Source organism: Chanodichthys erythropterus, chromosome 2, assembly GCF_024489055.1.
Source record: "Chanodichthys erythropterus isolate Z2021 chromosome 2, ASM2448905v1, whole genome shotgun sequence".
NCBI classification, from domain to species: Eukaryota; Metazoa; Chordata; class Actinopteri; order Cypriniformes; family Xenocyprididae; genus Chanodichthys; species Chanodichthys erythropterus.
The window spans coordinates 41,152,253-41,169,806 of record NC_090222.1 but is presented as its reverse complement, the minus strand read 5'-3'; the positions used below and the strand labels follow the sequence as shown (position 1 = coordinate 41,169,806).

Sequence of the window (17,554 nt, the reverse complement as noted above, 5' to 3'; positions counted from 1 at the left end):
TGTTTCTCTTGTTCAGTAGTTTCGTGTATGTAATGGTTCCTTATTCTTTTACCAGCACTAAGTTTCCATCTGCCTTCTCTCGTCCCGCCCGTCTCTCTACCAGTTTGAAGAAAGCAACCTTGTTTTTTAATTTGAAAAAGTTATTGAGATCATACATTAAGAACCATTCTTCACCATTTATCGATAATAAGATTTATTATCTTAATATTAATTTACTCTGAAATTGTGTTCATAACCTCCCTGAGTCTCAGAGGGCATCTGCGAGAACAATATCAATATAAAAGATTAACTTTGAGATTTTGAACTTCACATTTTCAATAGAGCACTTCTAAACGCTTCTGTGAAGCTTGGCCCTGTTTTTCGTCTCCAGACCACCATTGAAGATTCAACCGACCATAAACAAACATGTCCTGTATCATCGCCCGAGCGCTGAAAACACCCGAGAGGTTTTACAGCAGCTGCGATTGGAATATGAACTCAATTCCACATAAGAAAAATCATTTTACTGTAGGAAGTAATCTGAGGATTGAAACATGCTGCAGTCATTATCCTCTTCAGTTCAGGGATATACGAGGTCTGTCAGCGCTGCTCCAACATCTCACATGAATCACAGAAACAGCCGCTGTGACTGACCTTTAGAAGTCACTTTAGTCCCTGAACACACGGAAAAAGATCATTATTAGGTTGATTTAAGCAGGTCTGTTTGTATCCAACTTACGAAGAGCCAACCCCCAACTCCGTACGATGTTCTGATGCAGAGATATAGGTCTTGCTAAACGGTTGCTAGGGTACTCTGTTTGGTTGCTAGGGAGTGCCAGCTGCCAATGATGATACTTCAAAGGCTGCTTGTCAGTATGAATGGTATAAACCAACCCTATGACCTTCAGATTTGAAGATGTGCCTCTTTTGCGTTTGGGTTGCTAGGGTGCTCTAAATGGTTGCTAGGGCGTGGCTAGACAGTTAGCAGGTTAAACCGACTGACTGAAAAAAGCCAAACTCGTGTATCTAATAAGTATAAGAAGTATGCAAGAGAACAAAAGTGATGCTTTACCGGAGGCAAGAGCCACCAATAATGGATCAAAAGAATTAATCCAAACCAAAAGGTAAAAGTATGTATATATAAAACGGTTTGCTTTTGCACAAAGAAACCAAATGAAAAAGGTGAAACTGTCAACAACAGAAAAACATCTGAAGAAAAGCACTTCTCTTGAAGCAGAAGGGCGCTGAGGGAGGAAACAGGCGGATGAAGAGCAGAAAAACATCTGGGTTCTGCTCAGCGTTCCTCACTTCAACAGTCTGCTCTTTAAAAACAGGTACGTTTGCTCTACTATTAAACATGAATATTCATCTATTCTACATTGTGATGTTTCTGGATCTAAAGTTATTTACACTGATGTATTATATCATGTTTCCAGCCCAGTTTTTGATGTTGAAACTTTGATGTGTGTTTGAAACCTCCTGTAAGTCGTGCTTTCCTCATTATCAGTGTTGTTGAAGCTGAAGCTCATAATGAAGACCTCATTACTCATTCTGCTGGTCATCTGCTGCAGTTGTGTGTGTCAGCGGAGACCCAGCAAACAATCACCGCTGGACACAACAGCCCAGACCCACAACACAGGTGTTCAGATACACAACACTCTAATAATTCAGTCATTTTTACTGTCTCTGTATGAACTGACAAGCTGTTTTTTGTCCAGAGAGTTCTTGTGCCGGACGCCCGCTGGATCTCATCTTTGTGATTGACAGCTCTCGCAGTGTCCGGCCTGATGACTTCGAGAGGGTCAAGTCCTTCATCAGGGACGTGCTGCTGTTCCTGGACGTGGCTCGCGATCAGACGCGCGTGGGACTCGTGCAGTTCGGCAGCGTCGTGCAGAATGAGTTCTTCTTGAACAGCTACTTTGAGAAGCAGCAGATGGAGCGGGCCGTCCGGAGCATGGAGCACCTGGCGTCGGGCACCATGACCGGGTTAGCGCTGCAGTTCACGCGGGAGCAGGCGTTCTCTCTGGCGCGCGGCGCGCGGCCCGCTCACATGCAGGTGCCGCGCATCGCCGTGGTGGTGACAGACGGCCGGCCGCAGGACTCTGTGGAGGAGGAAGCGGCTCGTGCACGACAGGACGGGATAGAGATCTTCGCGGTGGGCGTCGGTCGTGTTGACATGGCAACCCTGCGAGCCATCGGGAGCGAGCCGCACGCGGAACATGTGCATCTGGTGGCCAATTTCAGCCAGATAGAAACTCTCGTTTCTGTCTTCCACTCAAAGCTGTGCGCAGGTCAGTCTGTTCACTTCACTCTGTAAAATATATTTCCACCTTGCTTGGTTTAACAGGCTGTCAACTAGTAATCCTGAAGATGATGTTGGAGCTGAACTCTTGTTTAGATGTTTACTTGTTTAACACTCATCGTGATCTCCTCAGGATCTGATCCGTGTTTACGCTGTAGCTTACGCCTTTCCTATTCTACTTACGGAACGAACGCGGCGCATTTTTTCCTTAAGTAGAATAGGGAAGGTGTAAGGACATACAGCGTAAGCTTTTTGAAGAATACGAAAGTGCGGTTTTGGCGGAACCACTTGGGACTCGATCATTTGTTTATATAAAGCATATACATTTACATTTTTTTAGAGAATGAGCGATGGTTTCTCTAGATTAGACTCTTATTCCTCGTCTGGGATCATGTAGAGCTCTTTGAAGCTGCACTGAAACTGACATTTGGACCTTCAACCCGTTGAACCCCAGTGAAGTCCACTATATGGAGAAAAATCCTGGAATGATTTCCTCAAAAACCTTCATTTCTTTTCCACTGAAGAAAGAAAGACATGAACATCTTGGATGACATGGGGGTGAGTAAATTATCAGGAAAATTTTATTTGAAAGTGGACTAATCTTTTAATCAGCGGTTCGGAGTGCCAAAGTCACGTGATTTCAGCAGTTTGGCAGTTTGACACGCGATCTGAATCATGATTCATAACACTCCGAAGCTTCCTGAAGCAGTGTTTTGAAATCGGCCATCACTATATAAAAATATTCTCGTGGCTTTATAATATTAATATTGAACCACTGTACTCACATGAACTGATTTAAATATGTTTTTAGTACATTAATGGATCTTGAGAGAGGAAATGTCATTGCTGGCTATGCAGGCCTCACTGAGCCATCGTATTTCATCAAAAATATCTTAATTTGTGTTCCGAAGATTAACAAAGGTCTTACGGGTGTGGAACGACATGAGGGAGAGTAATTAATGACATTATTTTCATTTTTGGGTGAACTAACCCTTTAACTATGACTTTTGCCTCAATACGCCCTTATTAATTACTACTTATTAATAGTTAATAAGGTAGCCTAGTTGTTAAGTTTAGGTACTGGGTAGGATTAAGAGATGTAGAATATGGTCATGGAGAAAAAGGCACAAATATGTGCTTTATAAGTACTAATAACAGCCAATAATCTAGTAATATGCTCATAAGCAACTAGTTAATAGTGAGAATTGGACCCTAAACTAAAGTGTTACCAGAGAAAGGAACAAATCTACAATGCGAGGTTTATTTTATTTTATTTTGAACAGACAGTAGTGCAAATCACAGTTTGTTCCACCTAGCGGCATTTAGTCAGAGTTAGAGTACAGCAGCACTAAGCAGTGAACAGAATGCACTCTTGCATAGGTCTTGTTTTTTTTTTTTTTTTTTTTTTTTTGCTGCAGGGCTGATAAAAAAACAAAAGGTATTTAGCCACAATCAGCTACAAAACTGAAAACATCTTGTGATATAAAAGTACAAAATAAACAGAATAATGAAAATAAAACTTGTGCATTAGGACTGTTACAATTTGCTCCACTTAAAGGATTCCTGATAATTTACTCTCCTCCATGTCATCCAAGATGTTCATGTCTTTCTTTCTTCAGTCGAAAAGAAAAGGTTTTTGAGGAAAATATTCCAGGATTTTTCTCCATATAGTGGACTTCACTGGGGTTCAACGGGTTGAAGGTCCAAATGTCAGTTTCAGTGCAGCTTCAAAGAGCTCTACATGATCCCAGACGAGGAATAAGAGTCTTATCTAGAGAAACCTTCTGTCATTTTCTAAAAAAATAAACATTATACTTTTTAACCACAAATGCTCGTCTTGCACTGCTCTGTGATGCTCCACGCATGACATAATCATGTTGGAAAGGTCACGCGGAAGTTGTGATTCTATCCTTGTCTTTCCTAAGAATGCTTTCCTTAAATTGATACACCAATGTGCAAATAAGCATTAAACTGGTGTTTTTAATATATTATAAATAGATACTCATCTACAAACGTAACACTTTGCATATTATTCTCTCAGATCAGCGGTCAGTGTCACAACCGTGTAAATGTGGAAAGATGATGCTGTTTCACAACACGACCAATGAAGCGCTGCTGAGGATTTCACGGAAGTATATCCTTTATCCCACAGACTTACCCATAAGGCACTGCACAATTTATATACAGCATCTCCATCATCAGCCGATGACAGAAAGAGTTGTTGAGAGACGTGATGTTGAATTAAGAGCCACTAATAAACAACAGCATATTTACTTTTCACTTTTGTTTTTACTTTGTGGCCATCTGGTGGTCAAAAGTTGAATAGCACTTACAAAACTTTAAACACTTCAAATCATTCACACTGAAATAAGTAAAATATATTAAACAAATTTATAAATTAAATCTGCAATCTGTGTATTTTAAGTCAAGTCAGTTTTATTTCTATAGCGCTTTATACAGTACAGATTGTTTCACAGTAATGAACAGAATAAATGATCCAAACTTCAAATATGAGACAAATTCAGATTCAGGAGTAAAGCGGCTCTACAGAAGACAAGAGAGTCATTATTCAGATCAAGTTCTGTTCAGTTTGATAGCGTCAGTGCAGTCAGATCATTATTAGTGAATATTTAATGTCAAAAATTAACTTTCTTAACAGAACAACACTAGAAACGGTCATGAAGAGGATTGAAGTGTTAGAGATTCAGCGTCAACTCGTGTGACAACATTCCTTCATACTCGTCTGAATGACATTCTTCCCAAAATATTGTACATGTACTGCATAATTTTGTGTATGATTTAAAGTAAAGTAAAGAAACATGTATAAGTGCATTAAAACTTCCCAAAGCATCTCCACTGATGTTCTGAACGTCTCCTCAGATCTTCAGCTCATTCGACCTGTCGTTGATGAGCTCCTGATGACCTGCTGAAAGAAAGTTATTTCAGCTTTACCATAGTAAATCCAGTAAAGATCCACATCACTGCACACGTCACCTGTCTAACACACCTGAGAGACTAAAATCTGATAAAAGAGGTGAATTGTGCAGTGAAACACTGTGATATTAGAGTTACTCATGAACACTGTGGCCAGCGGTGCAGGACGAGCACAGATGAAGCACAACAGCCTTATCTGAAGAGTCTCGACTGGCCTGTTGATCTAGCGAATGTCCAGCCCTGATCAGACCACTGACAGACCCGACAGGCGAGAACGATTCGCAGCTCAGACGGACAGAAACAGAGGAGGATCTCACCAGATCAGCAGGAGCTCCAGGATCACTGATCATCTGATCGAGGCTGTGAGAGAGAAAAACAGAAGTTACAATTAACAGACTACAAACATCATGGATGTAAAATCTAATATCACAGAAAACCAGCAGAAACACCAAAAACCATCTGAGTAAACAATTATATATTTATTTAGATAACACTTCCACGTGCACTACTGTGAGACACTTCAGTATCCTCTACTTCTGAAGATAAAAGCACACAAATGAAACTGAATTACAATAAACCTTATTTAGATCACAGACACATTACAAAACACCGTTCAAAGGTAAAAATACATGCTTTAAACATCCAAACAGACCAGCAGGGCCTAACAGCGCCTCCACACTAACAGCTTCGCTCTTCTTCTTGTTCATTGGTCACTCGCTCCTCTGACGCTTTACTGCCACCTGGTGGACGTACTGTGATATGACACTCTCTCTAGTGAACTTATATGTGCACACACTCTTCTCTCACTCTCACACACACGCATCCTTGTTTATACTACTTTTTAGGGCTCAAATCACCCCACCAAGATAGTAAGATGAGGAATTTACGACATTGTGGGGTCGTTTAGTCTGACCCAAAGACAACATTTTAAAAATTATACTGACAAAATCTTAAGTCACTATAGTGTGACCCTTCCCTACACTATTCCTAACCCTACCCATCACAGAAACCTAATTTTAACATTCTTATATGCGTATATATGTATATATACACTACCGCTCAAAAGTTTGGATCGGTAAGATTTTTAATGTTTTTAAAAGAAGTTTTGTCTGCTCACCAAGGCTTAATTTATTTAATTAAAAATAAAGTAAAAACAGTAATATTGTGAAAAAATATTTCAATTTAAAATAACTGTTTTCTATTTGAATATATTTTACAAAGTAATTTATTCTCGTGTTGGCAAAGCTGATTTTTCAGCATCATTACTCCAGTCTTCAGTGTCACATGATCCTTCAGAAGTCATTCTAATATGAAAACAGTCATTTTAAATTGTAATAATATTTCACAATATTACTGTTTTTACTGTATTTTTAATTAAGTAAATGCACCCTTGGTGAGCAGACAAAACTTCTTTTAAAAACATTAAAAATCTTACCGATCCCGAACTTTTGAGCGGTAGTGTGTATATACGTTAAGTTCCTGTGATGGGTAGGGTTAGGAATAGTGTAGGGAAGGGTCACACTATAGTGACTTAAGATTTTATCAACATGATTTTCAAGATGTTGTCTTTGGGTCAGACTAAAGGAGTCAAAGTCAAACATTCCATATCTTTTATACTTTAAGGGGTCTTCTGGACCCCACAAAGTAAAAAATATAAGTTCACTCACACACACACACACACTCACACTCTGACACACACTCTCTCACACACACACTCACACTCACACTCTGACACACACTCTCTCTCACACACACACACACACACACACACACACACACACACACACACACACACTCACACTCTGACACACACTCTCTCACACACACACACACACACACACACACACACACACACACACACACACACACACACACACACACACAGGTTTGTTTTGTTATCTCAGTGAGTTCTCTCCATAGGCGTAATGGTTTTTATACTGTACTCTATCTCTACTCCTAACTCTAACCATCACAGGAAACATTATGCATTTTTACATTTTTAATAAAACATTGTTTAGTGTGTTTTTAAAGCTATTTTAAATATGTAATGTGCTCATATTTCATGTTTACGACATTTGTGTCCTCATAAATGAAAAACAAGCACACAGTTACACACAGACAACACACACAAACACAGAGAGAGAGAGAGAGAGAGAGAGACTCACTCACTCAATCAATCACCAGCCAAAGAACCTAAATTAATCAGTTACTGTAGAGGCTAATATGCTTGTGTCCAAGAGTGACATACAGACTTAAAAGCTGGTATGCACAACCCGAAACACAGAAGAAGAGTGACATACAGGTGATTCTTCAGGCTGGGCACGTTCAGCGCATGCGCGTCATCTGAGTGCGCTCCAGCGAGTTTGAGCTGCTGCGCGTTTCATTCCAGCCGCGTCCGTTTGACATGAACACACGCGCGCTCACAACTGAAGAACGCGATTTAAACAAGTTTCAGAAACTATAGAAAGTTGTGCGTCATCACGAAGCTCGAGACATTTTGTAAGAATGGGCTGTTCGTCGTCCAGCACACAGACGCTCGCGCAGGAGAACCGACCGGGCGTCAAAGCGGAGGAGGCGAACGGAGAAACTCTGCGTAAGTCATTTCATAAACATGTAATGTTGATGATAACTGAAGCAGTGCTGTAAAAGCTTGACATGTTATCATAGTCATCATAATTGTCCTAAAACATTTAGTCAGAGATGGCATCTTTTCATATAGGCAATCTTTAATTATTCAGAATGGCAGAATCATATCTCTGTGCTGTCAGTGAGTTCAGGCTGATGATGATCAGTACAGACAGCTCAAAGCCCGGTCAGGACACGCGCAGCCCCGGGCGTCGATCTGTTCCTCTGGTCCGACCGGTCCGGATCATCTCACATCGCTGCTTCCATTGAGAGAGTGTGAGAGGAGAGTCACAGCTTACTGTCGGACCTTCATTTCCAGCGGTTTATTTGCATGTTTCTCTAGGCTGTTTTCTCTGTTGACCTGTCATGTTTCTCTCATGGCTTTTGTGTCATATGTAACACACACACACACACACACACACACACACACACACACACACACACACACACACACACACACACGTTTAATTCAGGAACATAACTTGGCTTGTGATTATGATTGGGATTATGGTTAAAGGGTTATTTCACCCAAAAATGAAAATAATGTCATTAATTACTCTCCCTCATGCCATTCAAAGACCTTCGTTCATCTTCAGAACACAAATTAAGATATTTTTGACGAAATCCGATGGCTCAGTGAGGCCTGCATAGCCAGCAATGACATTTCCTCTCTCAAGATCCATTAATGTACTAAAAACATATTTAAATCAGTTCATGTGAGTACAGTGGTTCAATATTAATATTATAAAGCGATGAGAATATTTTTGGTGCGCCAAAAAAACAAAATAACGACTTATTTAGTGATGGCCGATTTCAAAACACTGCTTCAGGAAGCTTCGGAGCGTTATGAATCAGTGTGTCGAATCATGATTCGGATCGCGTGTCAAACTGCTGAAATCATGTGACTTTGGCGCTCCGAACCACTGATTCGACACACTGATTCATAACGCTTGTAATATTAATATTGAACCACTGTACTCACATGAACTGATTTAAATATGTTTTTAGTACATTAATGGATCTTGAGAGAGGAAATGTCATTGCTGGCTATGCAGGCCTCACTGAGCCATTGGATTTCATCTAAAACATCTTAATTTGTGTTCTGAAGATTAACGAAGGTCTTATGGGTGTGGAACGACATGAGGGAGAGTAATTATTGACAGAATTTTCATTTTTGGGTGAACTAACCCTTTAATGTGGAGCAAGAGAAACACTTTTGATGGAGGAGAGGGTTTGAGTATAGGGAAGGCGTTAAGCAAAGCTTCATTTAAAATAGATGAGGGAAAACATGAGAATAAAAGAACATAAAGTAATGTGTGTCTAGAGTCGTCACTCGTGGCACTGCTGCATGAACGCTGGTGGTGACGTGTTCAATCCGTACCAACACACTGTGACAGTATGACTGTCTGTTTCCACACATGATAGAGAGAGACATATTGTGTGTCGTGAGTCTGGTCACTGTTTGCTCTGGAGTCTGTCATCTTTGGCTGCTGTAACAGCGCCGCTGACCATCAGGAAATTACTTTTTCTTTTCTCTCTGTGTCTGAGGAAATGAGCTCAGAACGGGGCAGAACCTGCAGGCGTGTGATGCTTAGTGAGTGTGTGTGATGTGGCCCAGGTGTGTTTGGGTCTATTCCACCACACACACACACACACACACAATAAAAAACAATTTATAACTCAGAATGCCTGACTAAGAGATTGTTTTATCATTCTTTCACACACAGAAAGTGTCACTGTCACTGTGATTCAGAATCTGTACATCAAACCTGTCCGATGAAGCGAGATAAACACTGGGTGGTAAACAAACGAAGGGACTGGAAAGCATGATGCTCTTCTAAGGCTGAACACATGGAAGAAGAGAAAACATTAAACACTCGATATGTATTCAAACAGAAAGACTCGGGCTTCATGTTTCTGTTGGGTTTCCATGAGAACATCTTCCATGATGCTTCATTACTGTTTGTAGAAAGATAAATATTAACCATTTAAGTGAGGCAGGAATGTGTTTTTAATTATTTACTCCTTGATACAGTATGTGTTTCTATGCTCAGATAAAGTGCTGCATTTTTCAAGAAGTTACATTTGTTCAGATGTTCGGACTACAGACAAATAAATGGACTTGACTCCAATATGATTTTTGATGCATGTATGAATAAAGGCACGTCTATAACTTTGCTTTGAGGCATACGCTTAAAAACTGAGGAATTCTATCAAAGAGCACCTTCAAATCCATGTGATCTGAGAGCTAATTCTTCATTTACCCTTCTGCTGTAGGCGCAGTTTATAAAATGGGTCAAGGAAATGGAGAACTCTTTGGCGTATTGACATTTCGTAGCTAAAAGAAATAATTGTGATGACAAACAATTATGTTTGCATGTTTAAAACATGTTAATAAACTTTATTTCCTCCCATGCTTGTGTTTTTTGCCAGTCAGTCGTAATGGGATTGTAGCAGAAGAAAGTGAGACCATCTCAGATCAGATGCAGTTGCCAGTTCAAAGCACCCTTCTGGACGAAATGGGCCCAGGACCGGGAGAGGTGGTGGATGAGGTCCAGATTGAGGCCTCAGAACCAGAGCAGGCAACAGTCAGCAGTAGTGATGCTGCTCTGGAGGTGGTAGATCTGACAGACGTTCTTGCAGCATCAAGTCCTGAAGTCCCTGCTGAGGAGCAGCCTGTACTTGACGTTGCTTCAGAACTTATTGACACTACGGCTACAGAAACCACCCTAGACCCGGAACCAGCATCAGATCCAGTCCAGACACTGGTCCAGTTCACTCCCACTCCGGAACCCAAGCCTGCTGAGATAACGCCAGCTCCAGAATTCCCATCAGAAGTACCAGACCCAAGCTCAGAAGCCACACCAGAGAAAGCTAATGCAGCAACTGAAGCTGTGCCAGTGGAACCAAGCCCAGCTCTAGAATCAACTCCAGCTCCAGAACCTACACCAGTGGAACCAACTCCAGCTCTAGAACCACCTCTAGTTCCAGAACCTACTCCAATGGAACCAACTCCAGCTCCAAAACCAGCTCCATTGGAACCAAGCCTAGCTCTAGAACCAACTCTAGCTCCAGAATCTACTCCAATGGAACCAACTCCAGCTCCAGAACCAGCTCCAGTGGAACCAAGCCCAGCTCTAGAACCAACTCCAGCTCCAGAACCCACACCAGTAGAACCAACTCCAGCTCCAGAACCCACACCAGTAGAACCAACTACAGCTCCAGAACCAGATCCAGTGGAACCAAGCCCAGCTCTAGAACCAACTCTAGCTCCAGAACCAGCTCCAGTGGAACCAACTCCAGCTCCAGAACCAGCTCCAGTGGAACCAATCCTGAGTGCAGAATCAGCTCCTGCTGAGGACCCAACTGCATCTCCAGAACCCGCTCCACTGGGACCAAGCCCAGCTCTAGAAGCAGCTCCAGCTGTAGAGCCCACACCAGAAGAACCAAGTCCAGCAGTTGAGGCAGTAACTGCAGAGGAGAATGTGATCTGTGCAGCCGCCCCAGAGGGTAACGCTTGGGATTATGGGGCAGTTGGGTTCTTGGGGTCACATATGAAAAGATTTAAAACACACTCGAGAAGTAAAGTAAAGCGTCGGTCACTACATATACAGTAAGGCAGTGCATAACTAATGCTGGGTAACAGAGCAGGGATTGTTTACTGCAGTCTAGACAAAGACACTACAGTGTGAAACACAGAACATGTCAGTTTTCTTCACATCTGCACAACAGCCTCTTGCTGACACTTTATCCCTCTTTGTGTTGAGCCAAACATCACAATAATCTTGCGCTCTGTTGCCTCAGATTATGTAATACGAGCACTTAACATGTCCTGCGATGACGGCAGCTGTTGGTGACACACGGCGCTGAGCATTGCCACAGTGTTGCTTTTTACAAGATTGAATGATAGTAATCAATATTCTGATATAACCATTTATTTAAAATATGAGCAAATGGATGTTCATGTGCTTTTCTATGGCTTATTTGGGTCGAATATTCACAAGCATTTTAGCACTCAGACACCCGTTACATACACTACAGTTAAGAGAACAACAAACTTAAAGGTCTGAAACCAAACATCTCTGTGAAAGGCCTGAAGACTTGTTGTATGAGGCAGAAAGCTGGGCTCTGGGAGAGTTTTAGTCAGTGTAGCTGATGGATGTCACTGTGGACTGCGGATGTCAAACGTGCTGCGTAACACCAGAATGAACCTCGTTGGTTCTTGCTGAAGCTCAAACGTGCTGCGTAACACCAGAATGAACCTCGTTGGTTCTCGCTGAAGCTCAAACGTGCTGCGTAACACCAGAATGAACCTCGTTGGTTCTCGCTGAAGCTCAAACGTGCTGCGTAACACCAGAATGAACTTCGTTGGTTCTCGCTGAAGCTCAAACGTGCTGCGTAACACCAGAATGAACTTCGTTGGTTCTCGCTGAAGCTCAAACGTGCTGCGTAACACCAGAATGAACCTCGTTGGTTCTCGCTGAAGCTCAAACGTGCTGCGTAACACCAGAATGAACCTCGTTGGTTCTCGCTGAAGCTCAAACGTGCTGCGTAACACCAGAATGAACTTCATTGGTTCTCGCTGAAGCTCAAACGTGCTGCGTAACACCAGAATGAACCTCGTTGGTTCTCGCTGAAGCTCAAACGTGCTGCGTAACACCAGAATGAACCTCGTTGGTTCTCGCTGAAGCTCAAACGTGCTGCGTAACACCAGAATGAACCTCGTTGGTTCTCGCTGAAGCTCAAACGTGCTGCGTAACACCAGAATGAACTTCGTTGGTTCTCGCTGAAGCTCAAACGTGCTGCGTAACACCAGAATGAACCTCGTTGGTTCTCGCTGAAGCTCAAACGTGCTGCGTAACACCAGAATGAACCTTGTTGGTTCTCGCTGAAGCTCAAACGTGCTGCGTAACACCAGAATGAACCTCGTTGGTTCTTGCTGAAGCTCAAACGTGCTGCGTAACACCAGAATGAACCTCGTTGGTTCTTGCTGAAGCTCAAACGTGCTGCGTAACACCAGAATGAACCTCGTTGGACCCCGTTGAAGCTCAAACGTGCTGCGTAACACCAGAATGAACCTCGTTGGTTCTCGCTGAAGCTCAAACGTGCTGCGTAACACCAGAATGAACCTCGTTGGACCCCGTTGAAGCTCAAACGTGCTGCGTAACACCAGAATGAACCTCGTTGGTTCTCGCTGAAGCTCAAACGTTCTGTGTAACACCAGAATGAACCTCGTTGGTTCTCGCTGAAGCTCAAACGTTCTGTGTAACGCCAGAATGAACCTCGTTGGTTCTCGCTGAAGCTCAAACGTTCTGTGTAACACCAGAATGAACCTCGTTGGTTCTCGTTGAAGCTCAAACGTGCTGCGTAACACCAGAATGAACCTCGTTGGTACTCGCTGAAGCTCAAACGTTCTGTGTAACATCAGAATGAACCTCGTTGGTTCTCGCTGAAGCTCAAACGTTCTGTGTAACACCAGAATGAACCTCGTTGGACCCCGTTGAAGCTCAAACGTGCTGCGTAACACCAGAATGAACCTCGTTGGTTCTCGCTGAAGCTCAAACGTTCTGTGTAACACCAGAATGAACCTCGTTGGACCCCGTTGAAGCTCAAACGTGCTGCGTAACACCAGAATGAACCTCGTTGGTTCTCGCTGAAGCTCAAACGTTCTGTGTAACACCAGAATGAACCTCGTTGGTTCTCGCTGAAGCTCAAACGTTCTGTGTAACACCAGAATGAACCTCGTTGGTTCTCGCTGAAGCTCAAACGTTCTGTGTAACACCAGAATGAACCTCGTTGGTTCTTGCTGAAGCTCAAACGTTCTGTGTAACACCAGAATGGACCTCGCTGGTTCTCGCTGAAGCTCAAACGTTCTGTGTAACACCAGAATGGACCTCGCTGGTTCTCGCTGAAGCTCAAACGTGCTGCGTAACACCAGAATGAACCTCGTTGGACCCCGTTGAAGCTCAAACGTGCTGCGTAACACCAGAATGAACCTCGTTGGTTCTCGCTGAAGCTCAAACGTTCTGTGTAACACCAGAATGAACCTCGTTGGTTCTCGCTGAAGCTCAAACGTTCTGTGTAACACCAGAATGGACCTCGCTGGTTCTCGCTGAAGCTCAAACGTGCTGCGTAACACAAGAATGAACCTCGTTGGTTCTCGCTGAAGCTCAAACGTTCTGTGTAACACCAGAATGGACCTCGCTGGTTCTCGCTGAAGCTCAAACGTTCTGTGTAACACCAGAATGGACCTCGCTGGTTCTCGCTGAAGCTCAAACGTGCTGCGTAACACCAGAATGAACCTCGTTGGACCCCGTTGAAGCTCAAACGTTCTGTGTAACACCAGAATGAACCTCGTTGGTTCTCGCTGAAGCTCAAACGTTCTGTGTAACACCAGAATGAACCTCGTTGGTTCTCGCTGAAGCTCAAACGTTCTGTGTAACACCAGAATGAACCTCGTTGGTTCTCGCTGAAGCTCAAACGTGCTGCGTAACACAAGAATGAACCTCGTTGGTTCTTGCTGAAGCTCAAACGTTCTGTGTAACACCAGAATGAACCTCGTTGGTTCTCGCTGAAGCTCAAACGTTCTGTGTAACACCAGAATGGACCTCGCTGGTTCTCGCTGAAGCTCAAACGTGCTGCGTAACACCAGAATGAACCTCGTTGGACCCCGTTGAAGCTCAAACGTGCTGCGTAACACCAGAATGAACCTCGTTGGTTCTCGCTGAAGCTCAAACGTTCTGTGTAACACCAGAATGAACCTCGTTGGTTCTCGCTGAAGCTCAAACGTTCTGTGTAACACCAGAATGGACCTCGCTGGTTCTCGCTGAAGCTCAAACGTGCTGCGTAACACCAGAATGAACCTCGTTGGACCCCGTTGAAGCTCAAACGTGCTGCGTAACACCAGAATGAACCTCGTTGGTTCTCGCTGAAGCTCAAACGTTCTGTGTAACACCAGAATGAACCTCGTTGGACCCCGTTGAAGCTCAAATGTGCTGCGTAACACAAGAATGAACCTCGTTGGTTCTTGCTGAAGCTCAAACGTTCTGTGTAACACCAGAATGAACCTCGTTGGTTCTCGCTGAAGCTCAAACGTTCTGTGTAACACCAGAATGGACCTCGCTGGTTCTCGCTGAAGCTCAAACGTGCTGCGTAACACCAGAATGAACCTCGTTGGACCCCGTTGAAGCTCAAACGTGCTGCGTAACACCAGAATGAACCTCGTTGGTTCTCGCTGAAGCTCAAACGTTCTGTGTAACACCAGAATGAACCTCGTTGGTTCTCGCTGAAGCTCAAACGTTCTGTGTAACACCAGAATGGACCTCGCTGGTTCTCGCTGAAGCTCAAACGTGCTGCGTAACACCAGAATGAACCTCGTTGGACCCCGTTGAAGCTCAAACGTGCTGCGTAACACCAGAATGAACCTCGTTGGTTCTCGCTGAAGCTCAAACGTTCTGTGTAACACCAGAATGAACCTCGTTGGACCCCGTTGAAGCTCAAACGTGCTGCGTAACACCAGAATAAACCTCGTTGGTTCTCGCTGAAGCTCAAACGTGCTGCGTAACACCAGAATGGACCTCGCTGGTTCTCGCTGAAGCTCAAACGTGCTGCGTAACACCAGAATAAACCTCGTTGGTTCTCGCTGAAGCTCAAACGTGCTGCGTAACACGAGAATGAACCTCGTTGGTTCTCGCTGAAGCTCAAACGTTCTGTGTAACACCAGAATGAACCTCGTTGGTTCTCGCTGAAGCTCAAACGTTCTGTGTAACACCAGAATGAACCTTGTTGGTTCTCATTGAAGCTCAAACGTGCTGCGTAACACCAGAATAAACGTCGTTGGTTCTCGCTGAAGCTCAAACGTTCTGTGTAACACCAGAATGAACCTCGTTGGTTCTCGCTGAAGCTCAAACGTTCTGTGTAACACCAGAATGAACCTTGTTGGTTCTCATTGAAGCTCAAACGTGCTGCGTAACATCAGAATGAACCTCGTTGGTTCTCGCTGAAGCTCAAACGTTCTGTGTAACACCAGAATGAACCTCGTTGGTTCTCGCTGAAGCTCAAACGTGATGCGTAACATGTCATGCGTAACACCAGAATTATACGTTATTGTTATATAGTATGAAGGTGTTCAAAAACGTTGGCACGCTGTTTCGAACTCCCAAAACAAACTCCAAATGAACTTCATTTAATTCAAAAGGACGTCACACCAGTTCATTCTTCAATTTCGCTTGAAGTATACGAAGGCTTTTATCATAGATCAGACTCATTATTGACTGTGCAGAAGACTTATGTGTGCCAGAGATGCTTTATACATTCCAGTTTATTAGGTCAGTGTTATTAAAAATAATGCCAACAAGTCTAAAAACAGTAAAGCATGCTGTGAAGCACGAAAAGTCTGTTTACATCAACACTTTTCCTCTGTCTATGGATTCTGTGTGTTTTCTGCTCAATGATTTCACAGAGAGAGAATGATACTGTCACTGCTGTTCACGGGCAGAAGTATGAGCATCAGATGTCTTGTGTGTGTTTCAGGGGCGGCCGTTGAAGCTTCCCAGCCTGACAGTGAGGAGATCGCAGCGGATGCAGCTGGTGAGACGCTCCTGCAGGGGGTCAGAGGTCAAACTCATTAACTGCTGTGTTTTAGCTCTTTCTTTTGACACTGCAACCTCTGATCTCTTCAGTCCTAGAAAAAAATATTTGGAGATAACTGAGCAAATACATTTATTGTGGCAATCTAAAATCTTTTTGGTTCCTCAGCAAAGTCAGTGATATACAGTAGATAAGAAATGGGGGTTGGGTGGATCCCATTTGTATATTATAAAATGGAATAAGCACAAGCGCCTTCATGTTTGTGTTTCAGTGGTGGGAGAAGATGGAGCTGATCTGCTGAAATCCACAGAAGCTGAAGGTTGATGTCAACGCCCTCACGCACACACAGCCGAACTCAGATCTAGAAAAGTCATGTGCCTTTTGTTTCAGCAGCCTCTGAGTGTTTGGGTACAAGTTTGTACATAAATTAGTGTTTCTAAGTAGCATTAGCAGCATTGTTAATAGACAACAGCAATATATCTTAACTCATCTGAACGAACATGAGCCAAAGCTCTAATAACTGTGAATCAACCAAATGATGCTTAATAATGTGCCTTTTAATGGGTCTTTTATGTATTTAGTGCTTTTTGCACATCAGAGTTTCTGCTCAAGCTGCAGATGTAAAGCAGTTTGACTCTTCACATGCATTAATCGATGATGGCAAACGGTAGTATATTAATCAATAGAGTATGTTATTTTAGTACTGTTGTTTGTGGTGATTGATGGTTACACTTAAACTCCAGATCACTAATGAACCTCATCTGATCAGCTTTAAACTGACGCTTTAAATCTTTGAAGGAAAGCGGTCACTCACTCGCTGAATCATATCAGTGTAAATGTGAAAGTTTAGCTGCTCTTTATAAAAACTTTGATACGTAGAGCTTTTATTGAACTGTGATCTCTCCGCACATATCCTGTGTGTCTTTTTATACATTTATATGTGCACAGAATAAATACTGTTACTAATAATATGATTGTGTATTGATTTTTCTTTTATAAAAATCTGTCTGTGGATGTTCTGTGGATTTTAATTACATTATTTTAACATTGCAGTTGATCTCATAGTAAAATAAATGAGTCACACACAGAAATGAGTTTAAACAGTTTCTTGTGACGCACGTCCTG

The 17,554-nt window shown here is 42.9% G+C and overlaps 2 protein-coding genes and 1 long non-coding RNA gene across 4 annotated transcripts; 2 read left to right on the top strand and 1 right to left on the bottom strand.

Annotated features, from left to right (window-relative positions):
- Positions 1-473: 473 nt before the first annotated feature.
- LOC137029714 (matrilin-2-like) lies at positions 474-4,603 on the top strand. The gene is made up of 4 exons (XM_067399374.1): positions 474-1,313; positions 1,487-1,618; positions 1,698-2,270; positions 4,323-4,603. Exons 1-4 carry the CDS (start codon positions 1,244-1,246, stop codon positions 4,601-4,603), a joined length of 1,056 nt encoding a protein of 351 aa, XP_067255475.1. The 5' UTR covers positions 474-1,243.
- Positions 4,604-4,676: 73 nt separating this feature from the next.
- LOC137028937 (uncharacterized) lies at positions 4,677-5,935 on the bottom strand. The gene is made up of 3 exons (XR_010896224.1): positions 5,868-5,935; positions 5,533-5,575; positions 4,677-5,207 (listed from the first exon to the last, which is right to left on the bottom strand). It is a non-coding gene; the product is annotated as an uncharacterized lncRNA (long non-coding RNA).
- A 1,691-nt stretch (positions 5,936-7,626) lies between these two features.
- LOC137028930 (uncharacterized) lies at positions 7,627-17,304 on the top strand. Of its 2 annotated transcripts, XM_067398345.1 has the most exons (4): positions 7,627-7,808; positions 10,274-11,350; positions 16,373-16,429; positions 16,701-17,304. In XM_067398345.1, the coding sequence occupies exons 1-4, from the start codon at positions 7,721-7,723 to the stop codon at positions 16,751-16,753; spliced, it is 1,275 nt and encodes a 424-aa protein (XP_067254446.1). In that variant the 5' UTR covers positions 7,627-7,720; the 3' UTR covers positions 16,754-17,304. The 2 variants fall into 2 exon arrangements, with proteins under 2 accessions (XP_067254446.1, XP_067254455.1); XM_067398354.1 differs by lacking the exon at positions 16,373-16,429.
- The last annotated feature ends 250 nt before the right edge of the window (positions 17,305-17,554 follow it).

Bases quoted from the DNA above. Each gene is read 5' to 3' on its own strand.
- LOC137029714 (XM_067399374.1), top strand. From the start codon at position 1,244: ATGAAGAGCAGAAAAACATCTGGGTTCTGCTCAGCGTTCCTCACTTCA. The intron at 1,314-1,486 runs GTACGTTTGCTC...CCTCATTATCAG, and splicing joins AGTCTGCTCTTTAAAAACAG to TGTTGTTGAAGCTGAAGCTC. The intron at 1,619-1,697 runs GTGTTCAGATAC...TTTTTTGTCCAG, and splicing joins AGCCCAGACCCACAACACAG to AGAGTTCTTGTGCCGGACGC.
- LOC137028930 (XM_067398345.1), top strand. From the start codon at position 7,721: ATGGGCTGTTCGTCGTCCAGCACACAGACGCTCGCGCAGGAGAACCGA. The intron at 11,351-16,372 runs GTAACGCTTGGG...TGTGTGTTTCAG, and splicing joins CTGTGCAGCCGCCCCAGAGG to GGGCGGCCGTTGAAGCTTCC. The intron at 16,430-16,700 runs GTGAGACGCTCC...TTTGTGTTTCAG, and splicing joins GATCGCAGCGGATGCAGCTG to TGGTGGGAGAAGATGGAGCT.